The sequence below is a fragment of the Rhinopithecus bieti genome, unplaced genomic scaffold, assembly GCF_001698545.2.
Source record: "Rhinopithecus bieti isolate Rb0 unplaced genomic scaffold, ASM169854v2 scaffold_1103, whole genome shotgun sequence".
Classification (NCBI taxonomy): Eukaryota; Metazoa; Chordata; class Mammalia; order Primates; family Cercopithecidae; genus Rhinopithecus; species Rhinopithecus bieti.
Window position 1 is genome coordinate 125,021 of NW_016803302.1, and position 25,163 is coordinate 150,183.

Consider the following 25,163-nt stretch of genomic DNA (forward strand, 5'->3'; position numbering starts at 1 on the left):
GTGCCTGTATGCTTACAGCGCAGTATTGGGGTGGGAGTTACCCGATTTTCCAGGTGTTGTGTGTCTCAGTTCCCCTGGCTAGGAAAACGGATCCCCTTCCCCCTTGCGCTTCCAGGTGAGGCGATGCCTCGCCCTGCTTCAGCTCTCGCTGGTCAGGCTGCAGCAGCTGACCAGCACCGATTGTCCGGCACTCCCTAGTGAGATGACCCCAGTACCTCAGTTGAAAATGCAGAAATCACCGGTCTTCTGTGTCGCTCGCGCTGGGAGTTGGAGACTGGAGCTGTTCCTATTCGGCCATCTTGCTCCGCCCCGGCTTTTTTTTTTTTTAAGTAGAGATAGGGTCTCAATCTCCTGACCTTGTGATCTGCCCGCCTTCTCCCAAAGTGCTGGGATTGCAGGCATGAGCCACTGCGCCTGGCCCACAAGATCAGTTCTTAAATCCCTGTGTCAGGGAGCACAAGATATTTAAGCTACAGTGGTCAGTGAAAGCCTCTGAGGCATTTGAGCAGACGTGGATGTTGAGAAGGATTTAGCCATGCAGAGATCTGTGGGAATAGTGTCCTGAGCAGTACGGTAAATGCAAAGGCTCAGATGTAAGGATAAGCTAGGCTTGTTCAAGAGACAGAAGGTAGCAGTTGTACTGAACTCCTTGTACTTCCTAAGTGGACCTTCTCTCTCACCTCCTGGCCTTTGTACAAGTGACTGCTCCTTCTTTCTGCAATGCCCGTCTCTAACTTGCCCATCAGCTGGCCAAGTTAATTGTCCTTTAGGGCTTTGGTTTAGGGCTCCCTCTGGGAAGTCACTTCATACTTCTGCTCCCACGTGGGGTAGATGCCCTTCCTATATGTTCCCAGCTGGCCTCACACTTGTCACACCCTATTGAGTTTGTCTTTTTTAGTCTAGGATGTCCTAGAAAAGAGGAACTATCTAAACTTAAAATATCCAGCCCCTAACATACACTGGGGAACATCCACATTAGTTGAATGGATTTTTGCCAAGGTTGCAAATAAGTGGCAGATCAGGGACTGAAAGTTAAGTCTGTGCATTCTCAGATCCCATGTGTTTGTACATTGCTGCATTGACAGGTGTAATTTGAGAAGCATGAAATGCCCCAGCTTTCCCCTGGCACAGAGAATGTCAGAGATGATGGGTGATGTATCATATGTTGGCAGCACAGTTGTCTCAGTACCAGCCGTTCTGTGTGAGTGGCACTGGCTTGTGAGTTGGGCATAATGAGCTGAGCTGTCAGCAGCCTCGACAGCCAGATCAGTGCACATTTAACTGACTGGTGGACTTAGCTGTGTGTTGGCTATGCGGGAGAACTGGGACAAGGTCGTATGTATAGATGTCAAAGACTGGCTATTGATGTTTTCTCCTCTGACTAGTTTAGCTTTGGTGGTGGAAGTTCTGCAAAAGGAATTCTAGAAAGGAAAAGGTTAGAAGGAAAACTAGAATGATATAGCGTGGTCCCAGGGAAATAGAAGTGAGCTGGGTAGTCAGGAAGACCACCTATTGGCTTTGGACAAAATCAGCCTTGGTTCCCCTAGTTTTGTGAAAATAAGAGGATGTTAAGCCTCCATTATCAGGTGGAACCCACTTTCTTCCTTGTCAGGAAAACTGGAACTGAGGGGCAGGTCCAGCTGAAGCAACCAAGATAATGGGATTCTGCACTTTCTCATGCAGTTACAGTGCTTTTCACTAAGTGGATTTGGGGTGCTTCCTGGTGTGCTTGGAGCCTTTTCTTTGATAACTCTACAGAAATTCAACATCAGGGTTTGGGTGTCTGTTTGGAAACCTGATGTGTTCTGAGAGCCCATTGCCATCTTGTTCTTTTCAGTAATTATGCAACAGTGTCAGAGCAAGAATAAGCAGGTTCAATGCATGATACCCCTTGATTTAAGCCCCAGGAGTGTTTGTTTATTTGTTTGTTTGTTTGTTTTGAGACAGAGTCTTGCTCTGTAACTTAGGCTGGAGCGCGGTGGCATAATCTTGGCTCACTGCATCCTCCACCTCCCAGGCTCAGGTGATCATCCTACCTCAGCCTCCTGAGTAGCTGGGACTATAGGTGCACACCACCATGCCCAGCTAATTTTTGTTTTGTGTGTGTGTGTGTGTGTGTGTTTTTTGTTTTTTTTTTTTTGTAGAGATGGAGTTTCATTACATTGCCCAGGCTGTTCTGGAACACTGGGCTCAAGCAATCAGCCCTCCTCCCCTCATTACAGGCATGAGCCACCACAGCCAGTCTACCCCAGGGTTTTCTAAGGACTTTCATTTGATTAGGATATTTATATACTTGATTGCTAAGAACATTCTCAACCTGAGAGAGTGTGATTTATCAAATAATTTATTTTTTTGGCTGGGCACAGTGGCTCATGCCTGTAATCCTAGCACTTTGGGAGGACAAGACAGGTAGATCACCTGAGGTCAAGAATTCGAGACCAGTCTGGCCAACATGGTGAAACCTTGTCTCTACTAAAAATACAAAAATTAGGCTGGACACGGTGGCTCACGCCTGTAATCCCAGCACTTTGGGAGGCCAAGGCAGGTGGATCATGAGGTTAGGAGATCGAGACCATCCTGACTAACATGGTGAAACCTCATCTCCACTAAAAATACAAAAAATTTAGCCAGTCTTGGCGATGGGCACCTGTAGTCTCGGCTACTTGGGAGGCTGAGGCAGGAGAACGGCGTGAACCCGGGATGTGGAGCTTGTGGTGAGCTGAGATCGTGCCACTGCACTCCAGCCTGGGTGACAAAGCGAGACTCTGTCTCAAAAAACAAACAAACAAACAAAAAAAACAAAAACATAAGCCAGGTGTGGTGGCGGGTGCCTGTAATCCCAACTACTTGGGAGGTTGAAGCAAGAGTATCACTTGAACCCAGGAGGCGGAGGTTGCAGTGAGCTGAGATCTCACCATTGCACTCCATCCTGGGCAACAGAGCAAAAAATCTGCCTCAAAAAATATATTTTTGGTCTTGTCAAAGCTTTTTCTGTTCCTATCCGTAAATGAATTTTCTGTTTGTTTGAGATAGGCACTCTCTCACCCAGGTTGGAATGTGGTGAATCAAACACTGGCTCACTGCAGCCTTGGCCTCCTGAGCTCAAGTGATCCTCCTGCCTTGGCCTCCCAAAGAGCTGGGATTACCAGCGAGAGCCACTGTGCTCAGCCCATAAATGAATTTTTATATTTTTACTAGACAAAAGCAATACCCTGAAAGTAATGTTTCTCAAAGTCATCACATTGATGGTTGAATCCATCCAAATTCTTGGTTATATAAAAACCAGAGGTAGGTGTAATTCTTTTTAACTCTTCATTCATACTGGCTGTTCGCTAGAAGTCTCCCTGTCTGCTTATTCAGATAACATTCTAGAAGAGGAGGCAGTTTATCCATTATATTTAGGGGAGTGTGATAATTGTAGATTTCTGGGGAGAAAGAGTCCTGGAATGACTTGTGCTTACGGTACTTGTGCTGAATCTTAGTGACTTTGGATTTACACTGGATCTTACCCCTTTCTCTCCAGAGAGCAAAATGCCATTAGAAAGAGCCTCGGCTGGGTGCAGTGGCTCACACCTGTAATCCCAGCACTTTGGGAGGCCAAGGCAGGCGGATCACTTGAATTCAGAAATTTGAGACCAGCCCGGGCAACATGGCAGAAACCCCATCTCTACTAAAAATAAATAATACAAAAATTAGCTGGGCATCATGGTGTGCACCTGTAGTCCCAGTTGCTCTGGATGCTGAGGCAGGAGGATCAGTTGAATCTGGGAGGTCAGGGCCACAGTGAGCTGTGATTGTGCCACTGCACTCCAGCTTGGGTGACAGAATGAGACCCTGTCTCAAACAACAAAACAAAAAGAAAGAGCTTCCCCCCACCTTAACAAAAAAGGAGCAAGCCTCCCATTATACAGGTGTTGGCTCTTGCAATTTTTGGTGAGATGACAGTCACCATTTTATATCTCTGTAGGTTTTTTGATGTTTCCTCTTTTCTTTTAAAACTGCCTTGAACATCATAGTATCTGAGGAATTGGCTTCACGTCATTCATGTTACAGGCGTCACTGAAGATCTGTTAGTCACACTTCAGGGTCTGTAGATGGCTTGTTGTCTTGATCTCATTCTGGAGATGGTGTCTCTCTTTGACCCTCCTTTCCTGCTGTGACCTCTTCCATATTGACACTCACACTTGATGACTGTTTTCCAAGCTGCTCAGTTTGCCTGGGGGATTTGGAACCAGGAAAGTTATCTGTAGCAGTGGGTCTTGTATCATCCCTGGAGACATCGTTTTTTGTGTGTGAGGTTTTTCCCCCACTGAGTAACACATGGATTGCCTTTCTCCTAAAGTGTCTGCCTCTGGGCGGTAATTCCTGACAGCTGCAGAGTTAGACTAATTGATTCAGAGCCAGGATATTTATCACTGCCCTCTAAGAGCTGTCCTAGCCATCAGGAAACCTGGCCCCTGATAATATTCTGAACATTTTTTTTTTGCCTTTCATATCTGTACTTTTGGTTTTGTTTTTAAATTAATAGTTGCAGGGCTGGGGTGTTTTTGTTTTGTTTTATCTCCCTGTTTGGCCTCTCTTAAGATGATCTAAGTGTTCTCAGCAGTGTTGAAGACTGTTATTTCCTGTCAGTAAGTGATGGCTTTTCCAGTTATAAGCTGGTAACTTTGCTCCAGTCACTTCTTGTGTTTCATTTCTTCACCTATAAACACTGTGTCCAAGGACTGTGATGAGGAATAAATGAGAATAAACGTCAAATACCTGGCACAGTAAACTGTAGTTCCCAGTTTTTCTCATTTCCTCTTTGTTTCCCTGATGGAGTGTTTCAGCGCTTGAAGATTTTTCTAGCCTGTGACCAAGTGACTTCTATGCTTACGTTCTGTCTAGGCCTGCACTGTCCACTTGTGGCTGTTGAGCACTTGAAATGTGGATAGTCCAAATGGAGATGTGTTATTGTGAAATACCAGATTTCAAAGACTTGGTTCACAAAAAGTTAAATCTCATTGATTTTTAAAAAAATATTGTTTACATGTTGAAATATTAATATTCAGATATTTTATAGGAGGTTAAATAAAATATATACAGTTTTACCTGTTTTTATTTTAATGTGGTTATTGGACAATTTTTAATTGCATGTGGGGTCGGTCCCCTTTATATTTCTATTAGGCTACTCTGGATTAGGCCCTGTAGAGGCGTTGTCTACAGAAGGAAAATAGTCTGATAACCAAGGAAATAAGTCAAAGCATAAATACAAAACAATGCCTTTAGTTTCTAGAATGTTTAAAAACATCTAAGTTTTTTGCTCTTAAAAAATCTTGTATTGCTGTATTTTTGGAATAAATTTTCTGCAGCCTTCACAGCCTGTTGCAAACATATTTTGGCAGTGTTGTCCCTTTGAGAAGCTATAAAAAGAGCTAATAATTCTCATTGGTGGCAAACATTCCATTTTTGAGGTCTTCCAAAATGTCTGGAGTTCATTTGAAGTCAAATTTAGTTAATCTGAATAATCAAGTTGTAAGACACTTTGTAAAAAATAATTAGACCAATATTTTTCTCATGATTCACAACAAACTCAAAGCAGTTCCAAAGGAGTTTTCAAAAAACATTTTGATCAATAACAGAATCGGTAGAATAAATATGTCACTTCCCCGGGGAAGTGACAGGTTGGGAACACATTGGCAGCATATGTAAAAAGTCATTAATCCAAATACATGAGTTCTTAACAAAGATTAATATCCCAGTGGGAAAATGGGCAAAATAGTATATCCCGGGGGATATACTATTATGTAAGCCTTATAAAACTTTATATTTTATTTTAAGTTATTATAGTTATATTTGACTCTATGAAACAGACCAAAGCATGGGCTGTATAAAAGGTAATAGTAAGTGGTGTTGTCTCATGGGTGGGGTGGGGGGAAGAGAACTTTAGTATAGATAGAAAAGGAAAATGAGACCAGCTGTCTTTTAGATTGTTTTTCCCTCTTTCTCATAGATGCTGGTTGCCAACATTGACTTGGGTCCTACTATTTTGGACATTGCTGGCTACGACCTAAATAAGACACAGATGGATGGGATGTCCTTTTTGCCCATTTTGGTAAGTGTAGAGCCCTCAGTCAGGCCTGAGCCAAGACCGCAATAAATTCTGGGTTGTGTAAAGACTTAAAAATTTAAACATTAAATAATACTATTAAATTTAGGGGGCAGAAAATCTTGTGGCGGGAAGGAGTTTTCTAAAATAAAAAATTAGACCACATGTGAAATTGAGAGTTCTGTTTCCTCCCCTCTTTTGCTCTCCTCCAAGAATACCCACCGTAAATAAAGAGAGGTGACAGGTTGGGAACACATTGGCAGCATATGTAAAAAGTCATTAGTCCAAATACATGAGTTCTTAACAAAGATTAATATCCCAGTGGGAAAATGGGCAAAAAAAGTGGCTAATCAACTTGTAGAAGAATTAAAAATGGCAAAACAAATGCAAAAAGATTACTTCAGTGCTTATCACGGATGCTTAACTGAAGGAGACCTCTATCTGTGAACTGGCAAAGATTTTTAAAACACCCAAGATTTTAGAAGTCTGAGAATTTGGAAAGTACTTTATATACTTTTCATACAAGTGTAATCAGTGTAACCTGTCAGGAGGTTAGTTTAATAAGACATACCACTTCAGAGTGCACACGTCAAAAACAGTCAGACAAGTTAACTTCTGCCTGTCTGGTGAGTGAAATGTGGCATTTGGTCTTACTGTGCATCTGTTTGTTTAATAATGAGGTGAATTATTTTTTAACAGCTTAATTCCCATACCATACAATTCACTCATTTAAAGTGTTGGCTGGGCACGGTGACTCACGCCTGTAATCCCAACACTTTGGGAGGCCAAAGGTGGGTGGATCACCTGGGGTCAGGAGTTCAAGACCATCCTGGCCAAAATGGTGAACCCGTCTCTACTAAAAATACAAAAAAGCTGGGCATGGTTGCAGGCACCTGTAATCCCAGCTACTCGGGAGGCTGAGGCAGGAGAATCACTTCAATCCAGGAGGTGGAGGTTGCAGTGAGCGGAAATCGCACCATTGCACTCCAGCCTGGGCAACAAGAGTGAAACTATATCTCAAAATAAAATCATTTTTTAGGTGTCCAATTCAGTAGTTGTTGGTATAGTCACAACCATCATCATCTAAGAGCATTTTCATCACCCTAAACCCCTAGACACAGTAGTCACTCTAATAGGAGAAAACTGGAAATCCACATATCTAGTAGAGAATTGTTTAAACTGTGGTGCAGGGAATTGATTAGATCTGTTGCTTCCTTTCCCACCATGAATCTACTTTATGTCTGTATAGATTTGTCTGTTCTGAACTTCTCATAAATGAAATTACATACCATGTGGCCTCTTGTAACTGGTTTTTTCACTGAGCATAGTGTTTTCAAGGATCATATCATTGTAACGTGTGTCAGTACCTTGTTCTGTTTTAGTGCCAAATAACCTTGTGTGTGTGAACGTATCACGTTTTGTTTATCCATTCATCAGATAATTTGGGCTGTTTCCACTCTTTGGCTATTATGAACAATGCAGTTGTGATGTTTTTGTTTGTTTTTGAGATAGTCTTGCACTATCACCGAGGCTGGAGCGAAGTGTTGCTGATCACAGCTCACTGCAACCTCAGTCTCCGAGAATCCTCCCACCACAGCCCTCCCCCCCCGCAGTGGCTGGGACTACAGTGGCTGGCTACCACATCTGGCAAATTTTTTTTTTTTTTTTTTTTTTAACAGAAATGAGGTCTTCCTACATTGCTCAGGCTAGTCTCGAACTCCTGGGCTCAAGAGATCCTCACATGTTTTCCAAGAAGAGTTTAAGGAAAAAAAAAAGATCCTCCCCCTTTAACCTCCAAAAGTGCTGGGATTATGGGTGTGAGCCAACACTTGCTATTATCTGTCTTTGTGATTATTGTAGTAGGTGTGAAGTGGTATCTCATTGTGGTTTTGATTTGTATTTCCCTGCTGACTATTGATGGTTAGCATTTCATCATGTGTTTGTCAGCCATTTTTTGTTGTTGTTGTTGTTGTTGTTGTTGTTTTTGGCGGAGTCTTGCTCTGTCGCCCAGGCGGGAGGGAGTGCAGTGGCGCCATCTCGGCTCACTGCAAGCTCCGCCTCCCGGGTTCACGCCATTCTCCTGCCTCAGCCCCCCGAATAGCTGGGACCACAGGTGCCCGCCACAACGCCCGGCTAATTCTTTTTGTATTTTTAGTAGAGATGGGGTTTCACTGTGTTAGCCAGGATGGTCTCGATCTCCTGACCTCGTGATCCGCCCACCTTGGCCTCCCAAAGTGCTGGGATTACAGGCGTGTGCCACAGCACCCGGCGTTTGTCAGCCATTTGTATATCTTCTTTGGAGATGTGTTCATATTTGGATCCTTTGTCCTTTTTTTTGTTGTTGTTGTTTTTTAATTGTGTTACTGATCAGGGAATCACTTTTCATTTGTGCCTTTTTGTGTTTCTTTCCTTGAGAAATGCCTCTGCATTTTTGTGTATCATAGTCTCCTTTTATGACTTGTCTTTTCCATATATTAAGATATGGGAACCAGGTACAATGGCTCACGCCTGTAATCCCAACAATTTGGGAGGCCAAGGCAGGCTGATCTCTTGAGTCCAGGAGTTCAAGACCAGCCTGGGCAACATGGCAAGACCCAGTCTTTACAAAAAATGCAGAAAATTAGCCAGGCATGATGGTGTGCATCTGTAGTCCCAACTACTCAGAAGGCTGAGGTAGCAGGACTGTTTGAGCCAAGGAGGTGGAGGTTGTAGTGAGCAGAGATCACACCACTGCACTCCAGGAATTGAATGTATATATTGTTTCTTTTAATGTTTAGTGTCCTTTGTATATTTATAAAGATGCTTCTAAACTTCGAAGCCAGAAAGTATTCTCCTATATTTTCCTCTGAAACTTTTGTAGCTCTGCCTCTTACATCCAAGTCCTTGATGTATCTAAAATTTCTTTTCTTGTAAGGTATGAATCAGAGATTCAGTTTCTCTCTTTTTTTTTTTTTTTTTTTTTTTTTTTGCTCCATAGATACTCAGTTGTCTTTTTTGCTCCATGGATCTATCTATTCCTGTGCCAATATCATTTTGTTTTATAAAGCTGTGTAACTAAATCTCAATTTGCATAGGCATACCTCTCTGCTTATTGTTCTCATGGGGATCCTAGCCCCTATCTTCCACATAAACTTCAGAATCAGCTTTTCAGATTACCTGAAAAACGTTGGCTTTTGGTTGGAACTGCATTTAAGCTATAGATCAGTTAGAGGAAATTTTACATCTTTTAATTTTTCATACAAGTCTTATACTTTGTACCTTATTAAGTTTATTTCTAATTAGAAAAAAACACTGATTCACTCTAGGGGTAAAAATCATTATGCTGTGTGTAATTTCTCTGCACAGTTCTCGAAGTGCCAAAGACTTGGTTCTTTTCCTTGTTCATGTTTTGTTTTTGGAGGTTATTCCGATGAAATACTGATGTAGTAGAACAGTTAATTAGCCATGTGTGGCTACTTATTTAAATTAAAAATGAAATTCAGTTCTTCGGTTGCACTAGCTGCACATCATGTGCTCAGTAGCCATCATATTGAACAGCAGAGATCGAGAGCGTGTCAGCCAGCAAGTTCTGCTGGACTAGCAGTTGGCAGACTACAACCTGTGGGCCAAATCTAGCCCACCCTGGTTTCTGTAAATAAAGTTATATCAGAACACAGCCACACTCATTCATTTATGTATGGTTGATGGCTGCTTCCCTGCTACCTGAGTAGATGTAACAGAAACTGTATAGCCAGGAGCCTAAGTATTTACTCTGTGGCCTTTTACAAAAAAAGTTTAACATCCCCTACAGACCGTGAGTCTCAGACTTGGTCAGACATCAGAATCACTCGGAAACTAAAATACTAATGCCTGGGCCTCACCCTTAGAGATTCTGATTTAATTGGCATGAGATAGAATCCCTTGGGATTTTTCAAGTTTCCCTGGTGATTTTTAATACGCAGCAAAGTTCAGGAACCACTGATCTAGGCTTCTCAGATGCTTTTTTCTCCCCTGGACACTTTGACATTCAAGGGTGGGATTTTGAAGTTCACTCAATTCCGACAGTTCACTCAATTCCACCTTCCAGCTTCCATGACTCAGGTTTGGCAGCATGAGCTTTTTTTTTTTTTTCTTTCTCATTTTCCAAGACAGTCTTGCTCTGTTGCCTAGGCTGGGGTACAGTGGTGCGATCTCAGCTCACCACAACCTCTGCCGCCTGGGTTCAAGCAATTATCCTGCCTCAGCCTCCCAAGTAGCTGGGACCACAGGTGTACACCACCATGCCCAGCTAGTTTTTTGGTATTTTTTAGTAGAGACGGTGTTTCACCATTTGGCCAGGTTCGTCTTGAACTCCTGACCTCAGGTGATCCGCCCACCTTGGCCTCACAAAGTGCTGGGATTACAGGCGTGAGCCACCACGCCCAGCCATCCTGAGCTTTTTAAGTCTCCAGCGAGTCATGATTTCTGAGATCCTGAGCCGCACAGGATTGTTCAAGTTTCATTGTAGAACAGTAAGTTAGGAAATAATTCCTATCTCTAACTCCCCCTTTTCAGGTGGCTGCGGCATTCAAGGCCTTGCACAAGCTGTTACCCATTCCCCACTGTACTGACCCATGTTTAGCATTCTTTAGAGCAGTGATTCTCAAACAGGCATTCCCTAGAATTGCCTGTGGGACTTGCTGAAACCCAGGTTGCTGTCTACCTATGTTAGGAACTAAGAATTTGCATTTGTAACAAGTTTCCAGGTGATGCTGCTTGTCCTGGGAACCACACTTTAAGGACCACTTTTTTAGAACAGTGCTTCTCAGATTTTTACTATGCATGAAAATCACCAAGAGGTCTTACTAAAATGCAGGCTTTGGCTTGTTAGAGCTAGAGTAGGACCTCAAATTCTGCATTTCACCAAGCTGCCAACCAGACTTTGACCATTTTAAGAGCAGCTTCTAACCTGGTCTTCCTGTCTTTGCATATCTCCATTCTGTCTCTAGATTCTGCCACTAAGCTTACTTTTCTAAATCACTGCCTTGATTGTGTTACCTCCCTGCTCAAAAACCTCCTATTGTTTCTAGGACAAGCCTGGGCAGCATGATGTTCAGGGCCTTTTCCTGTGTGGTACCAGCCTGCCTCTCCACCCTCACTGTGCACTGCTTCCTCGTCTGAAACCTGGGTTTCAGGAAGCCACACATCTAAGTGGTCTGTGTTCAACCTATATTCATGCTCTTTGAATCTAAAACTTGCTCCTATTCCTAGATTCTTTCTCCTTTCACCATTTGTGTCTTAAACTTGCTCCTTTCAAATGCTGCCACTTCTTTCCTTCCATACCATGAATGTACATTGAAGAGTGAGTTAATGTACTGTACCTTCATTCTGACCATCAAGAGGTGCTTTGAACCTGTTACAGTCCTTTGCACACAAGTCTGCGGAATATTTCTTTATTGTCCTTGTTTCTATTAGGTTATAAGTTCCTTAGTCTGAGCTTAAAACAGTTCTTACATAGAGCATATGACAGTATTATTTATTCTAGTCTGGACTTTCAGCAACTTGCACTGTAACTTTGATTCTTGCTTAGTTACCTTGTCAGGTTCCATTGCTGACCTGATTCATGGAAGTAGCCTTGGAGAGGAACTATTAAATTTTCAAAGCATTTGACCATCACTTGGAAAGGCCCTTAAGTACCAAACATGCTGCTCAGTAGCTTTCATGTGCACCTGTTTTAGTCATTCCCTTCAGTTACTGAATGAACAGTCCAATTACTTTTGACTCCCAAGTCCCCTTTAGAAGTCGATTACTTTGTGATCTTTATCATAGTCTATGTGCCTCACAGAAACTCCACTTGCTCTTTTATCTAGAGAGGTGCCAGTAACTTGACCTGGCGATCAGATGTCCTGGTGGAATACCAAGGAGAAGGCCGTAACGTCACTGACCCAACATGCCCTTCCCTGAGTCCTGGCGTATCTGTGAGTAATAGCTTGAATCGACTTAGACAGATTTCTCACTGATAACGTGGCAAGGTGCTGGTTTCCGTGTGTCAAGTATTGAAATCTTTCATCTGAGTCCTCTTCATTTCTCACTGACTGTGAGTGGTTAGTAGATGGACAAAGGTAAATCCAGTGATCTTGGAAATGATGCTGCCGACCTGTCATCAGAATGTGCACTGTTAATTCTTCCAATTTATGTAGCAAGTGCATGTATCCACCCATGTTCTTATCAATTCCTCTTCCCTGTTTTTCTACCCCTCCCAATAACATTACCAGTTTTTTTAATTAGGGATGTTACTGAGGCATGAAGTAGAGAGATGTAGTTCCTGCCTGTAACCATGCCATTATGAGTGCCTCACATTGGCGGCAGCCAGCCAGGTCACAAAAAGGGGAACAGCCATGTTGGCCTTACTTTGGAGAAGGGAAAAATCGGCTTCCATTTGGAGTTGATTGATTCTTCTAACACCAAAGTGTTACAGTGTAATGAACCAACCAAAAGTGCAATAACAGATCATATGGTAGACGGAAGTTAGATTTAAGTTGTACTTGGTGATAAAAACACTCATAAATAACTTACCTGCAAATGATTCCACAAAACTCATTTTAGGCTTCTCCTCCAACTTTTCAGGGTGATAGTTCCTAGTAGCTCTTAGAAATGAGTCATTTGGGCCGGGTGCTGTGGATCACGCCTGGTAATCCTAGCACTTTGGGAGGCCAAGGCAGGTGGATCATCTGAGGTCAGGAGTTCGAGACCAGCCTGGCCAGCATGCCAAAACCCCATCTCTACTACAGATACAAAAATTAGCCGGGTGTAGTGGTGCATGCCTGTGCTACTCAGGAGGCTGAGGCAGGAGAATCGCTTGAACCCAGGAGGTAGAGGTTGCAGTGAGCCGAGATCGCACCATTGCACTTCAGCCTGCATGATGGGAGCGAGACTCTTATCTCAGAAAAAAAAAAAAAAAAGTCACTTGAGTTGATTTCTTCTCCTTGCCAACCCATACATTTTACAGGTGCCCATTATAAGTAATTCTTGTCAAGAGTTTAGCAGACAAGGATGGCAACAGTCTACAAATGGAACAACCCATATACCTTGATCCAGTTAGCCAAAGGAACAAAGCCTCACATCTATTTTTGAGTTACTGGCTTCTCCATGGAAGGTTTTCTAATTGCTGTCAAATTGCATGTCTGGCATGAGCCAAGCTGATTGCCCTTCTAGGCAACTAGGTATTTGTTACTATGGAACAACTGTCTTCATTTAAATTTTGAAATATCCCTACAGCAATGTTTCCCAGACTGTGTATGTGAAGATGCTTATAACAATACCTATGCCTGTGTGAGGACAATGTCAGCATTGTGGAATTTGCAGTATTGCGAGTTTGATGACCAGGAGGTAAGAGGGACTTCTGCCTGCACTTCCCCCACTGCTTTCTTGCTGGTGCTTTGTTGGCTGGACTTGGTGGCATAAGATAGCAATTCCAAGGCTGCTCCCTAGGGAAGAGGTTGTGTTTCTTATCTGTGCTTCACTTTAGGTTTCCTTCCGTTGTAAGGCCATGTCTCACTTCTCTAATCTTTCTGAATGGAGTTCTCTCCACTCCTACCACCACCCAAATACACACTTTAAATGCACAGTTCATGTTTTCAGAATGATAAATGCTTTGTCTGTTAGCTTCCCTGGTAGTTTGGGGTGAAAGAACTTTCACTTTCAAGTGAAGCCAACTTCACTTGAGTTGGAGCCTTTCCTAGAAAGCTTACCAGCACCTGGTGTATTCAGAAACTCCTGTTCCCACCACAGCATAATCCACTGCTGCTCCAGTAGATTAGAGTAGGGGTCAGGCCCAGGAGTCCATCCATGGAAGAAGGTGGTTTTTGGCCAACACAGTTTGGTGTGGATTTATCTGAAGGATCCCATGGACTCTAGTCCCTTGTGGTTTCTTACTGTTTATCAGCATATGCTTACCTGCCCCATCTGGCAACCCTTATCTGACCATCTGGAACAGATACCCATCTGTGTTTCACAGAAATGGACTCATTCTCCACTCCATTTGCAGCTGATAAGCACTTTGGACAAGCAAGAGAGCTTCCCTCAAACTCAGTTCCTGTTCCCTGCTCCCCCATGATGTTTATCAGTTCCATCACTACTTTATAAGTGATAGTGTGAGGGCAGCTACCTAAAGCCATTATAGGCAAAATTACCTACCATCTTTCTAGCCTAACATTTGACTCCAATTTGGAGAACAGCATACAGATTATAGAGGGAAAAGTGCTGCGTTTGACCTGTCTTATTTTAGAAATAATAATTAGTACTGTGTCCTTCCCCAGTATATCCACAACTACTTTTTAAAATAGGAAAACTTAACATTTGTATAATACAGGCAAGAGTACTTTCATATCCATTCTCATTTGAACTTCACAATTCTAGGGCAAAAATCACCTTTAAATGTTCGCTCTTGCTTTAGTAACTTTATTGCCAAGTCTTGTTTCTGAGACCTTGCCATTGGAAGCTCCTGCCTTCTGTTCTGTTTTAATTACAGAAGATAATGCATTTCTTCCCCATACCCCTTCTTGCCTCTGCCTGAAGGCACAGGCTGTGTGGCTGGAGACCCGAAGCAACTGAGCCCCCAGAACAGATGCTCCCTTATCTCAAGGAAGCAGTGAGCTCTTTGAGGATCTCAAGACCAGATTGAGAGTCTCCAGGGCCTTGATTTTTTTTATCTACCTCCTCCCTTCCCATTTAGAAATAAATCACATTAAGAGTATTTCTTCACAGCTAACCCTTGCTCTTTTCTTTCCTCCATTCTTTCGTGTCCTCTAGGTGTTTGTAGAAGTCTATAATCTGACTGCAGACCCAGACCAAATCACTAACATTGCTAAAAGCATAGACCCAGAGCTTTTAGGAAAGATGAACTATCGGTTAATGATGTTACAGTCCTGTTCTGGGCCGACCTGTCGCACTCCAGGGGTTTTTGACCCCAGGTAAGTTTCCTTTCTCTTCATTTACTTGGCCAAGTTTTTTCTAGTAGTCATGCTGTTCTTGAAGGCACAGGGAGCCCTTTTTGCTGTGAGATGATGATTCTTCTGCTTTGGAGGGAATACTGTGTTCTTAGTGCACCAGCCTGTTGTGCTGGGAAAATAAGCTTTTGAAACTTTTGTTCTCCACTGCCAGTTGGTGCTTTAGCCAGAGGTATAGCCCTCCTCCCCACCAAACATGGGGCTCTTCTTTTCCTGCTGTGATTATTGTCATGGTACTACTTGATTGCACTGGTGACACTTGGGGCTTCTTTAAGTAAGCTGCGACCCACTGCTGCCCTGTTCCCTAGAGCTTCCGAGAGTATATGCCTTCATTTCATTTCTCAGAAACCCCTACTACAGAAACTTGAATGTTTGCTGGTGAATTTAAGATATTAAACACACAATGAAAATAGAAGGTGTAAACTCAGGTGTTGAAATATATAAGCCCACTGCATGATATGGAGGTATAAAGGATGTTTAGCTATCACCTGTTAAGTCAGATTTGTTCCCCACACTGTCCCTCTTAGTAACTTTTCAGCAGTAACACTGGGTGTCAGTACACCATGCATGGAGCTGCTGGTGGCAGGAAGCTTGTTATTTATCTTTTCCTTGAAGATCATGAAGTTTAAAAATCAAACTTTCCGTGGGAAAGGAATATTTTAGTTCTTACCTTCAGACTGTAGGAGAGGGAAGAATGATGTCCTAAGTTGATGGAAAGTTATCACTTAATTTTTTAGCCATCTTTGTACTAAATTTTATCTTTAGTCCAAATTAGAGACAAATGAATGTGAATGAGTAGAAAAACTTGATGATAGACTATTCATTGTTTGCTTTTAAATAATGTATATAATGCCAAAGTGGCAGGGACACCAGTAAACTAAAACCAGATAACAATATAAGGAGATAATACTTATCATTATTTTATATCACTTAAACGAAATAACTGTTTTTATATGGATAATCCCATTAATACAATAAGAATGGTCATGGATTTTGACCACCCCACTTTGGTCTTTCCTCTAAGTTAGTGAAATAGATCCTAGCTTGGTACTACTTACCTGAAATAGGAAGTCCAGTCCCGAAAATAAAAGCACAAGACTTCCAGTTTACATGTGCTGACTTTGCAATTTCCAACAGTTACTTAGCTCAGAATGTTCTTTTAAACCAAATTAAGTTAGATGTCAATAGCAGTTAATGCTTTTTAACCATATACTCTCTGGCTGACTCTGTGAACTTAAAGCCAGCATCTGACTAAATCTTAAATGGAAGGTCAAGGAACTGGACCTCTTGGATTATGATGTGTGGCCAAACAGTCCCTGACCACGCCACTGCTAGGACATGGACCTGCCTGGCTGGTTGGCCAGTGTAAGGTAGATGCAGCCAGCTGTCTGTTTCTTCTGAACATCTGGCTCTAAGTGTTAGAATTCATAGAATTTCCATACAGCCCTTAGAGCCCAAAAAGTAAATTTCAATTGCGGAAATTGAGCTTGCAGTTGTGATTTGCCCAAGGGTCACCCTATAAGGAAGTGAATACATTATTTCCTAAGCAAGTTTTGTTTGGTTTTTAACTGCAACAAATTGTCTTCCTCCCATTTTAGAAGTTTATAACTAAAGTTCTAGATGCTGGCTTTGCTGATGTTAGCCTGGACGACTGAAACTTAACCTGATTTTCTGTTTTAAATACCTTAGCCCTGATTATTCCTTTCCTATCAAACATTTGGGCCTGTTGAGTCCTCCAAGATGGGGTCATCAGATGTTGTGAGCCCAATCTAGCCCCACCTGCTGGAACACAGCCTCACACATTCTTTTACCTGGTTTTGGCTGCTTGTGTGCTTCAGCAGCAAAGGAGAATGTTTGGGACAGAGACTGTATGGCTCCCGTACCCTAAAATATGTATTGTCTGGCCCTTTACAAAAAATATTGGTCAATTGCTGTTCTAAAATGCAGTAGTCTCCCCCTTATCCACAGAGGATCTACTCCAGAACCCACAGTGGCTGCATGAAGCCGCAAGGATAGTGCCAGGCCCAGTTGCCATCAGTCAGAAGATGTTTCCATTCATGTCTTCTACCATCAAATTTTATGCCTTTTCTATCTTAACTAAGCTTTTGTCATGCACTGTGGCCCTAACTTTTGCAGTTTAAGGTGTGGCAGCAAAACTAGAATTCTTTTTTCCTTCTTCATGATTTCACAGATAGAAGATTCATTCTTGGCTGGGCGCAGTGGCTCACATTTGTAATCCCAGCACTTTGGGAGACCAAGGCATGCAGATCACATGAGCCCGGGAGTTCTAGACCAGCCTGGGCAACATGGTGAAACTGTCTCTAGAGAAAAAATACAACAAAAAAATTAGCCAGGTGTGGCCATGCCTATATTCCTAGCTACTCAGGAGGCTAAGGCGGGAGAATCACTTGAGCCTGAGAGGTGGAGGTTGCAGTGAGCTGAGACTGTGCCACTGCACTCCAGCCTGGGCGACAGACTGTGACTCTGTCCCCCTGACAGCCCTCCCACCAAAAATGACTCATGCTTATGGTGACTCTGCTGTAGGTCTTAGCAGTCTCACTGTATGATTTTTTCTTTCCTTATTAAGTCAAGAGCATTCACTTTTTCACCTAAGGGAATCACTTTATGGCTTCTCTTTGGCATTTCTGAATTGGCAGCACCACTACTCTTGTGGTTTGGAACCATTATTAAATAAAATAAGGGTGACTTGAACACAAGCACTATAATAATGCAACAATTGATCCACCCCTACTCCCTCAAAAGAAAAAAATCTCAAATCTTGCTGCCTTCTGACACCTTTCAGGATTAACCTACTTGTTTTTCTCCTCTTGACTTGCACTGTGTGACTTTGTGTGTGCTGACTGGTGATGTAAATGTTCGGAAGTGTCGAGGGCTCATGTTTTGTACCATAGACTTTCTCACTAGAGTCCCTTCTGGTGATTTGTTTCTTTTACACCAATTCGTGCTATCCTTTCCACTGAATAATATTCTGGGTGAGAAACTAGCGAGAGCTAATGTTACATTTGTTTTTTCCTCCCCAGATACAGGTTTGACCCCCGCCTCATGTTCAGCAATCGCGGCAGTGTCAGGACTCGAAGATTTTCCAAACATCTTCTGTAGCAACCTCACACAGCCTCTGCAGATGGATCCCTGCACGCCTCTTTCTGATGAAGTGATTGTAGTAGGTGTCTGTAGCTAGTCTTCAAGACCACACCTGGAAGAGTTTCTGGACTGGCTTTAAGTCCTGTTTGAAAAAGCAGCCCAATTGGCTGACTTCCTCGTGCAATGTGTTAAACTGTGAACTCTGCCCATGTGTCAGGAGTGGCTGTCTCTGGTCTCTTCCTTCAGCTGATAAGGACACTCCTGAGGTCTTTGTTCTCACCATATTCTTTTTGTTCTGGGGCCACAGTTCTTGATTATTCCTCATGTGGTTAAAGTCTGAATTTGTAAATCCATTCAGATAAATGGCAGTACTTTAGGACACACAGACACACACACACACACACACACACACACACACACACACAGATACACCTTTTGATATATAAGCTTGACCTAAAATCAAAGGACCTGTGTAGCATTTCAGATTGAGCACTTCACTATCAAAAATACTGACATCACATGGCTTGAAGAGTAACCATCAGAGCTGAATCATCCGAGTAAGAACAAGTACCATTGTGATAGAGAAGTAGAGATACATTTTTTTATGATGTTCATCACAGTGTGGTAAGGTTGCAAATTCAGAACATGTCACCCAAGCTCTGTTCATGTTTTTGGGAATTCTAGGCTGGTGCTGCACTGAAATAGAGCAGTAAGCTTGTGATAAAGGCCAATTCCAGATAGCTCTTGAAGGTGATAGCCATCTACTTTCCAGTGGCTGCCAACCACAGGGAGTGCCGGTTAACCCTGGAAGGATTGAGCAAGGTCCCTTCTCTTGAGACTCCCCTCTGAGATCTGAAAATAAAGTGGCTTAGAAACAGCAGAGAAGAACTGCCAAGAGTTGGTGAGGGTTGTCTCTTATAGGGTGTTCTGAAGACAGGGCTCTTGAACAGACAGGTGGAAGGACTGTACCGGGGATAAAGGAAGGAAGTGCCTGTCCAGCAGGGAGCTTGAATTTCAGTTCCATGCATGAAGTCGTTGGCTCTAATCTGCATTTTTCTGCCTTTCCCTTCATTTTTTTCAAGATGGAAAATTTTCTTACAGTTGGTGCAAAGTATCAACTACTTTACCCTACCTTCTCCCCTTTTAGATGGGTTCTTCCTGAGTTTTGGAGTATTGTTAATTATCAGTATTCCCCCTGTCAAAATCAAATCTATTCAGGTTTCTTTACTGTTGAGAATATGTAAATTTTTTTATTTTTGGCGGGGGGTGACAGAGTCTTGCTATGTCACCCAGGCTGGAGTGCAATGGCATGATCTCAGCTCACTGCAACCTTTGCCTCCTGGGTTCAAGCGATTCTGCCTCAGCCTCCTGAGTAGCTGGGATTATAGGCACGCACCACTATGCCTGGCTAATTTTTTGTATTTTTAGTAGAGATGGAGTTTCACCATGTTGGCCAGGCTGGTCTTGAACTCCTGACCTTGTGATCCACCCACCTTGGCCTCCCAGAGTGCTGGGATTACAGGCATGAGCCACCACGCTTGGTCGAGAACACCTAAATTTTTATGTTTCTTGACTCAAAAACCAGTTCCATTTCTAATGTTTTCTTCACAAGAAGGCTAATTGGTGGTGAGACAGCAGGGGAGGAGGAAGAGCTGTGGTTTATAACTTGTTCAACTCAGGCAATAAGCGATTTTAGCTATATTTAAAGTCTTCTATCCAGCTTTAAGCACTTTGTAAGACATGGCCGAAAGTAGCTTTTCTATCAGAATTGCAGATAGTCATATTGGGCTAATAGCCATTGGATTTATTCCTTTACCTCACATGATCCCAGCAACTGAGGTGGTATCTAGAGGTGAAATAGGCAAGTGAAATGGACACCTCTGCTGTGAATGTTTTAGAAGAGGAAATTCAAAAAATGTTGTAACTAAAAGCAAACTACATTGTTGAATATGGGTATCGGCTTTCTTTTTCACTTTGATTCTTAACATTATCAGTCAACTTCCACATTAATGAAAGTTGACTATAGTTATTTCCAAATAAAAAGAAACCAACTCTTACCAGGTCTTGGACTGTGATGTCATTCAGTTTTTTGCTGGTTATTTGCAGATTATTCAGTTTTATGCTGGTTTCTAAGAGCAGAACTCATAAGAGTGACATAGTCAGCTGCTGACGGCACCTCTGCCACACCACTCTTACGCTCAGTTCAGTGGGTGTGCTTGCCTGGTGGGGTGTGGTGCGGCCCTGTCTGTACGCTCTTCTCTTTTTGGTATATTTCCTGTCTAACCTTCAAGTAGCTTTCAATTCTACTTTTTTTCTTGGACTGGCTCCATTCTGAATCTGTGCTAAAATCTTTCATAAAGAGACCTCAGTTGATGGCGTAACAGACTACACAATGCACTGATGTTTTCATAATGTTTTAGGGACCCACTGCAAGAAGCTTGCCTCCTCCTTTTAATTGTATTCATTTAGATTTTGATTTTCCATGTTAAGAAGGTGAAGTCCATATTGGTGCCCTTCAGAATAGAGAACCATATAAACATTAGGAATGAACAGAGGCCTTAGGAATGAATAGAGAGTTTGCCTTATACGATTTCCTGTTACAAAGCTCTCCCTCTCACGCAAAGTAGGGAACACCTTTTGAGCATCTTTGGATTTGACAAACGGTGCTGTTGCAAACACTCTTTTTTTTTTTTTTTTTTGAGATGAAGTCTCGCTGTTGTCACTTGGGCTGGAGTGCAATGGCATGATCTCGCCTCACTGCAATTTCCACCTCCTGGGTTCCAGCAATTCTCATGCCTCAGCGTCCCAAGTAGCTGAGATTATAGGTGCCCGCCACCATGCCTGGCTGATTTTTGTAACTTTAGTAGAGACTGGGTTTCACCATGTTGGCCAGGCTGATTGAACTCCTGACCTCAGGCGATTCACCCGCCTCGACCTCCCAAAGTGCTGGGACTACAGGTGTGAGCCACTGTGCCCGGCCCGCAAACACATTGTAATTGACAACACTAGGGCTCTTGTACAAAATAGTCATGATAGCCATGGAAGTTTTACCTTATTCTGTGAGAAGTGTTCTTAAACTTATTCAGTGTCTAAACTAAGGTTTAGTGCTTTTTTAAAGGAAAGTTGTCCCAGGATTCATATTAAAGAAAGCAAAAGTTATTTCAGCTGATCCACCAATGGAATTAGATGGGTAGAGTTAGGTTCTTGAGTTTTATCACCACTTAGTTCCCACTGAATTTTGTAACTTCCTGTGTTTGCATCCTCTGTTCCTATTCTGCCCTTGCTCTGTGTCATTTCAGTCATTTGACTTACTTAGAAAGTGCCCTTTAAAAGGACCCTGTTCACTGCTGCACTTTTCAATGAATTAAAATTTATTTCTGTTCTAGTGGGAATGTGTCCTTTGTTTTAGTTCACAAATAGTAATTTTGACAAGATGCTTTCTTCTGATGCAGTTTGTTTTAATCACTCACCTAGTACTGGAAATGGGCTTTCTAGTCAGATCCTATAGTCTCTATCTGTATAGCTCTTACATACATGGCCCCTACTGATTGATAACCCCTGAATGAAGTACCATGTAGAAAATATTTCCTGATAAGTCTTTGTGTATTTACAGCTTTGGAGAAAAAGCCTTATCTTGGCTGGCTTTGAAACAGACTCAGCTCACCTTCAAAGGTGGTTTGCCATGTGATCCATTGCTCTAGATGAGGAATGACTTCTTACGGGGTCAGCAAACTTCTTAAAGGGATAGACGGCCAGTATTTTAGGCTGCCAGGCTATGTGGTCACTATCAGAGCTATTTACCTTTGCTGTTGTAACACAAAAGTAGCCATAGACAATAGATAAGTGTATGACTGTGTTCCAATACAATTTTATTTTCAAAAACAAGTAGGTCATAATTTGCCAACCCCAGAGCTTATAGGTTGCCTCATATCTTAGCAATTCTGAAGACCACATAGAAAACAATGTTAGGCACTCATAAAATTGCCAGATTACTATCAGAAAAACAGGTGATTTGGGCCAGGGGCAATGGTTCACGCCTTTAATCTCAGCACTTTGAGAGGCCGAGGCAGGAGGATCACTTCAGCTCTCTGGAGTTGGAAGACCAGCCTGGGCAACACAGCAAGACTCTGTTGCTATAAAAAACATTTAAATTGTAAAAATGAAAAATAGGTGATTTGGGTATATCACAATTTTAAGGTCATTTATTAGGGTCTGGGATTTGTACTCTTCTTGCAAGCTAATTAAGTAGGTCTGTTATTTCATGAGACTCCTGGGATAAAGACAAAGGACTTTAGTACAGCACAGCAAGCAGTAAGAGCCTGTCAGTTCACACACCCAAGTCCTACAGGTACGACGCAAAGGGCCCAGAGGGATGCCTGCACATGCAGTGGGTTTTGTTACAGGAAAAGAACATTAGGCTTGGGGAGCCTTCGTCCAGGCTGGAGTACAGTTGTGCAATCGTGGCTCACTACAACCTCTGCCTCCTGGGTTCAAGCAATTCTCGTGCCTCGGCCTCCCGAGTAGCTGGGATTACAGGCACACACCACCACGCCTGGCTAATTTTGTATTTTAGTAAAGACAGGGTTTTGCCATGTTGGCCAGGCTGGTCTCAAACTCCTGACCTCAGGTGATCCACCCACCTCAGCCTCCCAAAGTGCTGGGATTACAGGTGTGTGCCACCGCACCCGGCTGAGCCTGTTGTTTTATAGCAAGCACTCAGGCTGCTCTTTGTTCCAGAAAAAGACATTAACTTATCCCTCAAACTGCTCACTACAGACAATGCTGAGGCATGTCCAGCATAAAAAGTGGTCAGCCTGGCCAACATGGTGAAACCTTGTCTCTACTAAAAATACAAAAATTAGCTGGGTGCAGTGATGCGTGCCTGTAATCCCAGCTACTTGGGAGGCTGAGGCAGGAGACTTGCTTGAACCCGGGAGGCAGAGGTTGCAGTGAGCCAAGATCGCACCACTGCACTCCAGCCTGGGTGACAAGAGTGGAATTCTCTCAAAACAATGGCCAGGACCTTGCGTTCTTGGCATATCCAGCAAGAAGGTGCAAGGATGCTTGGGGTTCATAGTGGATTGCCTCTCCCAAGAGCTGTCAGCTGTTCAGTAGCAGGGGATCACCTAGCTGGATGTTTCTAGCCCTCCAGAAGGGCTAGAATGCTAGATCAGGCCAAAAATAGCAATAGTAGACCTAAATGCTTAAGTGAGATTTTTTTTTTTTTTAACCTGGGACCTAAGGCCAAGAAACATGGGAAAGAAAAGTGGGTGCTGGCCTTTCAGATTTCAAGACAAGACATCAAGACCTTAAAGTGATGACTTAAAGGGAAAAGATAGCAAGGTTAAGCATCGGGTCAGATTTAGTTTTGAGAGCTACCTCGTCTGGTCGTTGTCTAAATACTAGAGAAAGGCGGAAGAGAAAGGAGAGTCCCTGTGATCACTGACTAAATACTAATAGAAACGCAAGATGGTACAGAGCTCCCATAAAGTCACTAAATTACCATCCTAAACATTGGAAATTTGATTACATCACAGTCAAGCCATCAATAAGGAGGAAGAGAATCTTCACTTGCATAGACTCAGAGTGAAGATACAGACTCCATTAGATCCATTTTTTTTAACTTATCCCAGCTATTCCCACTGAAACGACCCTGCCCTGTAGAACCAAATTCCCTACAGAAGTGGTGTTTGTTTCATCTTTCTCTACCACCAGTGGATTTAATTTATTTTTATTTTTTGAGACAGGGTCTCGCTCTGTCGCCCAGGCTGGATGCAGTGGCCCTATCTTGGCTTACCACAACCTCTGTCTCCCAGGCTCAACTGATCCTCCCATCTCAGCCTCCCAAAGTACCTGAGACTATAGTTACACACCACTGTGCCCAGCTAATTTTTGTATTTCTTACAGAGACGGGGTTTTGCCATGTTGCCCAGGCTAGTCTCGAACTCCTGGGCTCAAGAGATCCACCTGCCTTGGCCTCCGAAAGTGCTGGGATAATGGACATGAACCACTGCACCCAGCCACCACCAGTGGATATAAAGGGCTGGTCATATGTGTACACGAAAGTCTGTTGAGGCAAGAGCTGACAACCAGAGAGCCCAAAGGATACAAGCTGAAGGCATCGTGCTGAGATCTCTACTGATGGCCTAGAATCACTGAACAAGACGATTTAGATATGGGACACGGGAGCTAGCTCCTGGAGTACGGTAGAGTAGATGACATTTCTAAATCTTTTTTTTTTCCTTTTTTTTTTTTTGAGATGGAGTCTTGCTCTGTCGCGCAGACTGGAGTGCAGCGGCGCAATCGCGGCTCACTGCAACCTCCGCCTCCAGGGTTCAAGCAATTCTCCTGCCTCAGCCTCCCGAGTAGCTGAGATTACAGGTGCCCGCCACCATGCCAGGCTGATTTTTGTATTTTTAATAGAGATGGGGCTTCACCACGTTGGCCAGGCTGGTCTCCCAACTCCTGACTTCGTGATCCACCTGCCTCGGCCTCCCAAAGTGCTGGGATTACAGGCATGAGCCACTGCGCCCAGCCTTGACAGTTCTAAATCTTAGTCTTCGAGAGGAAGATTTCATGATCACCTGCTGGTTAGACTGATACCCATATATGTCATCGTAACCTGCACCTCTAACTGATGACGATAGGTTCTCAAAGGATAGAGAGATACAAGGATGCTTGTAATTATCGTTTTGGGGGGATAAAAACAGCTCCATAAGATAGATTTATTTCCCTCAGCTTAATTTATCCAAACTCACAAAGCTAATTGTCAAAGAAGAGTCAGAATTTCAAAGATGTGGTTTCAAAGCCATCTTTCCATTAACTCTGTTGTCACCATGATCTGTGAGGCTGTGTCTCCACCTCATTATATGTGCGAGTGCCTACTCTGACTGGTGGTGAGCTTAGTTATGAAAGGGAATTATTCTGGCCAGGCGTGGTGGCTCACGCCTGTAATCCCGGCACTTTGGGAGGCCGAGGCGGGTGGATCACGAGGTCAGGAGATCGAG

General features: G+C 43.0%; 1 protein-coding gene across 2 annotated transcripts in view; it reads left to right on the plus strand.

The window, feature by feature from the left end:
* The window catches only part of GNS (glucosamine (N-acetyl)-6-sulfatase), a 50,068-nt gene extending 28,520 nt beyond the window's left edge, over positions 1 to 21,548 (plus strand). The window contains exons 10-14 of one of the 2 annotated variants that reach the window (XM_017872558.1): positions 5,993 to 6,094; positions 11,917 to 12,024; positions 13,325 to 13,435; positions 14,858 to 15,018; positions 18,096 to 18,453. In XM_017872558.1, the coding sequence (XP_017728047.1) occupies positions 5,993 to 6,094; positions 11,917 to 12,024; positions 13,325 to 13,435; positions 14,858 to 15,018; positions 18,096 to 18,174 (561 nt within the window). In that variant the 3' untranslated portion in view covers positions 18,175 to 18,453. Of the gene's footprint in view, positions 1 to 5,992; positions 6,095 to 11,916; positions 12,025 to 13,324; positions 13,436 to 14,857; positions 15,019 to 18,095 lie in introns of both variants that reach the window. The other variant, XM_017872550.1, reaches the window with a different exon arrangement.
* Positions 21,549 to 25,163: the final 3,615 nt, after the last annotated feature.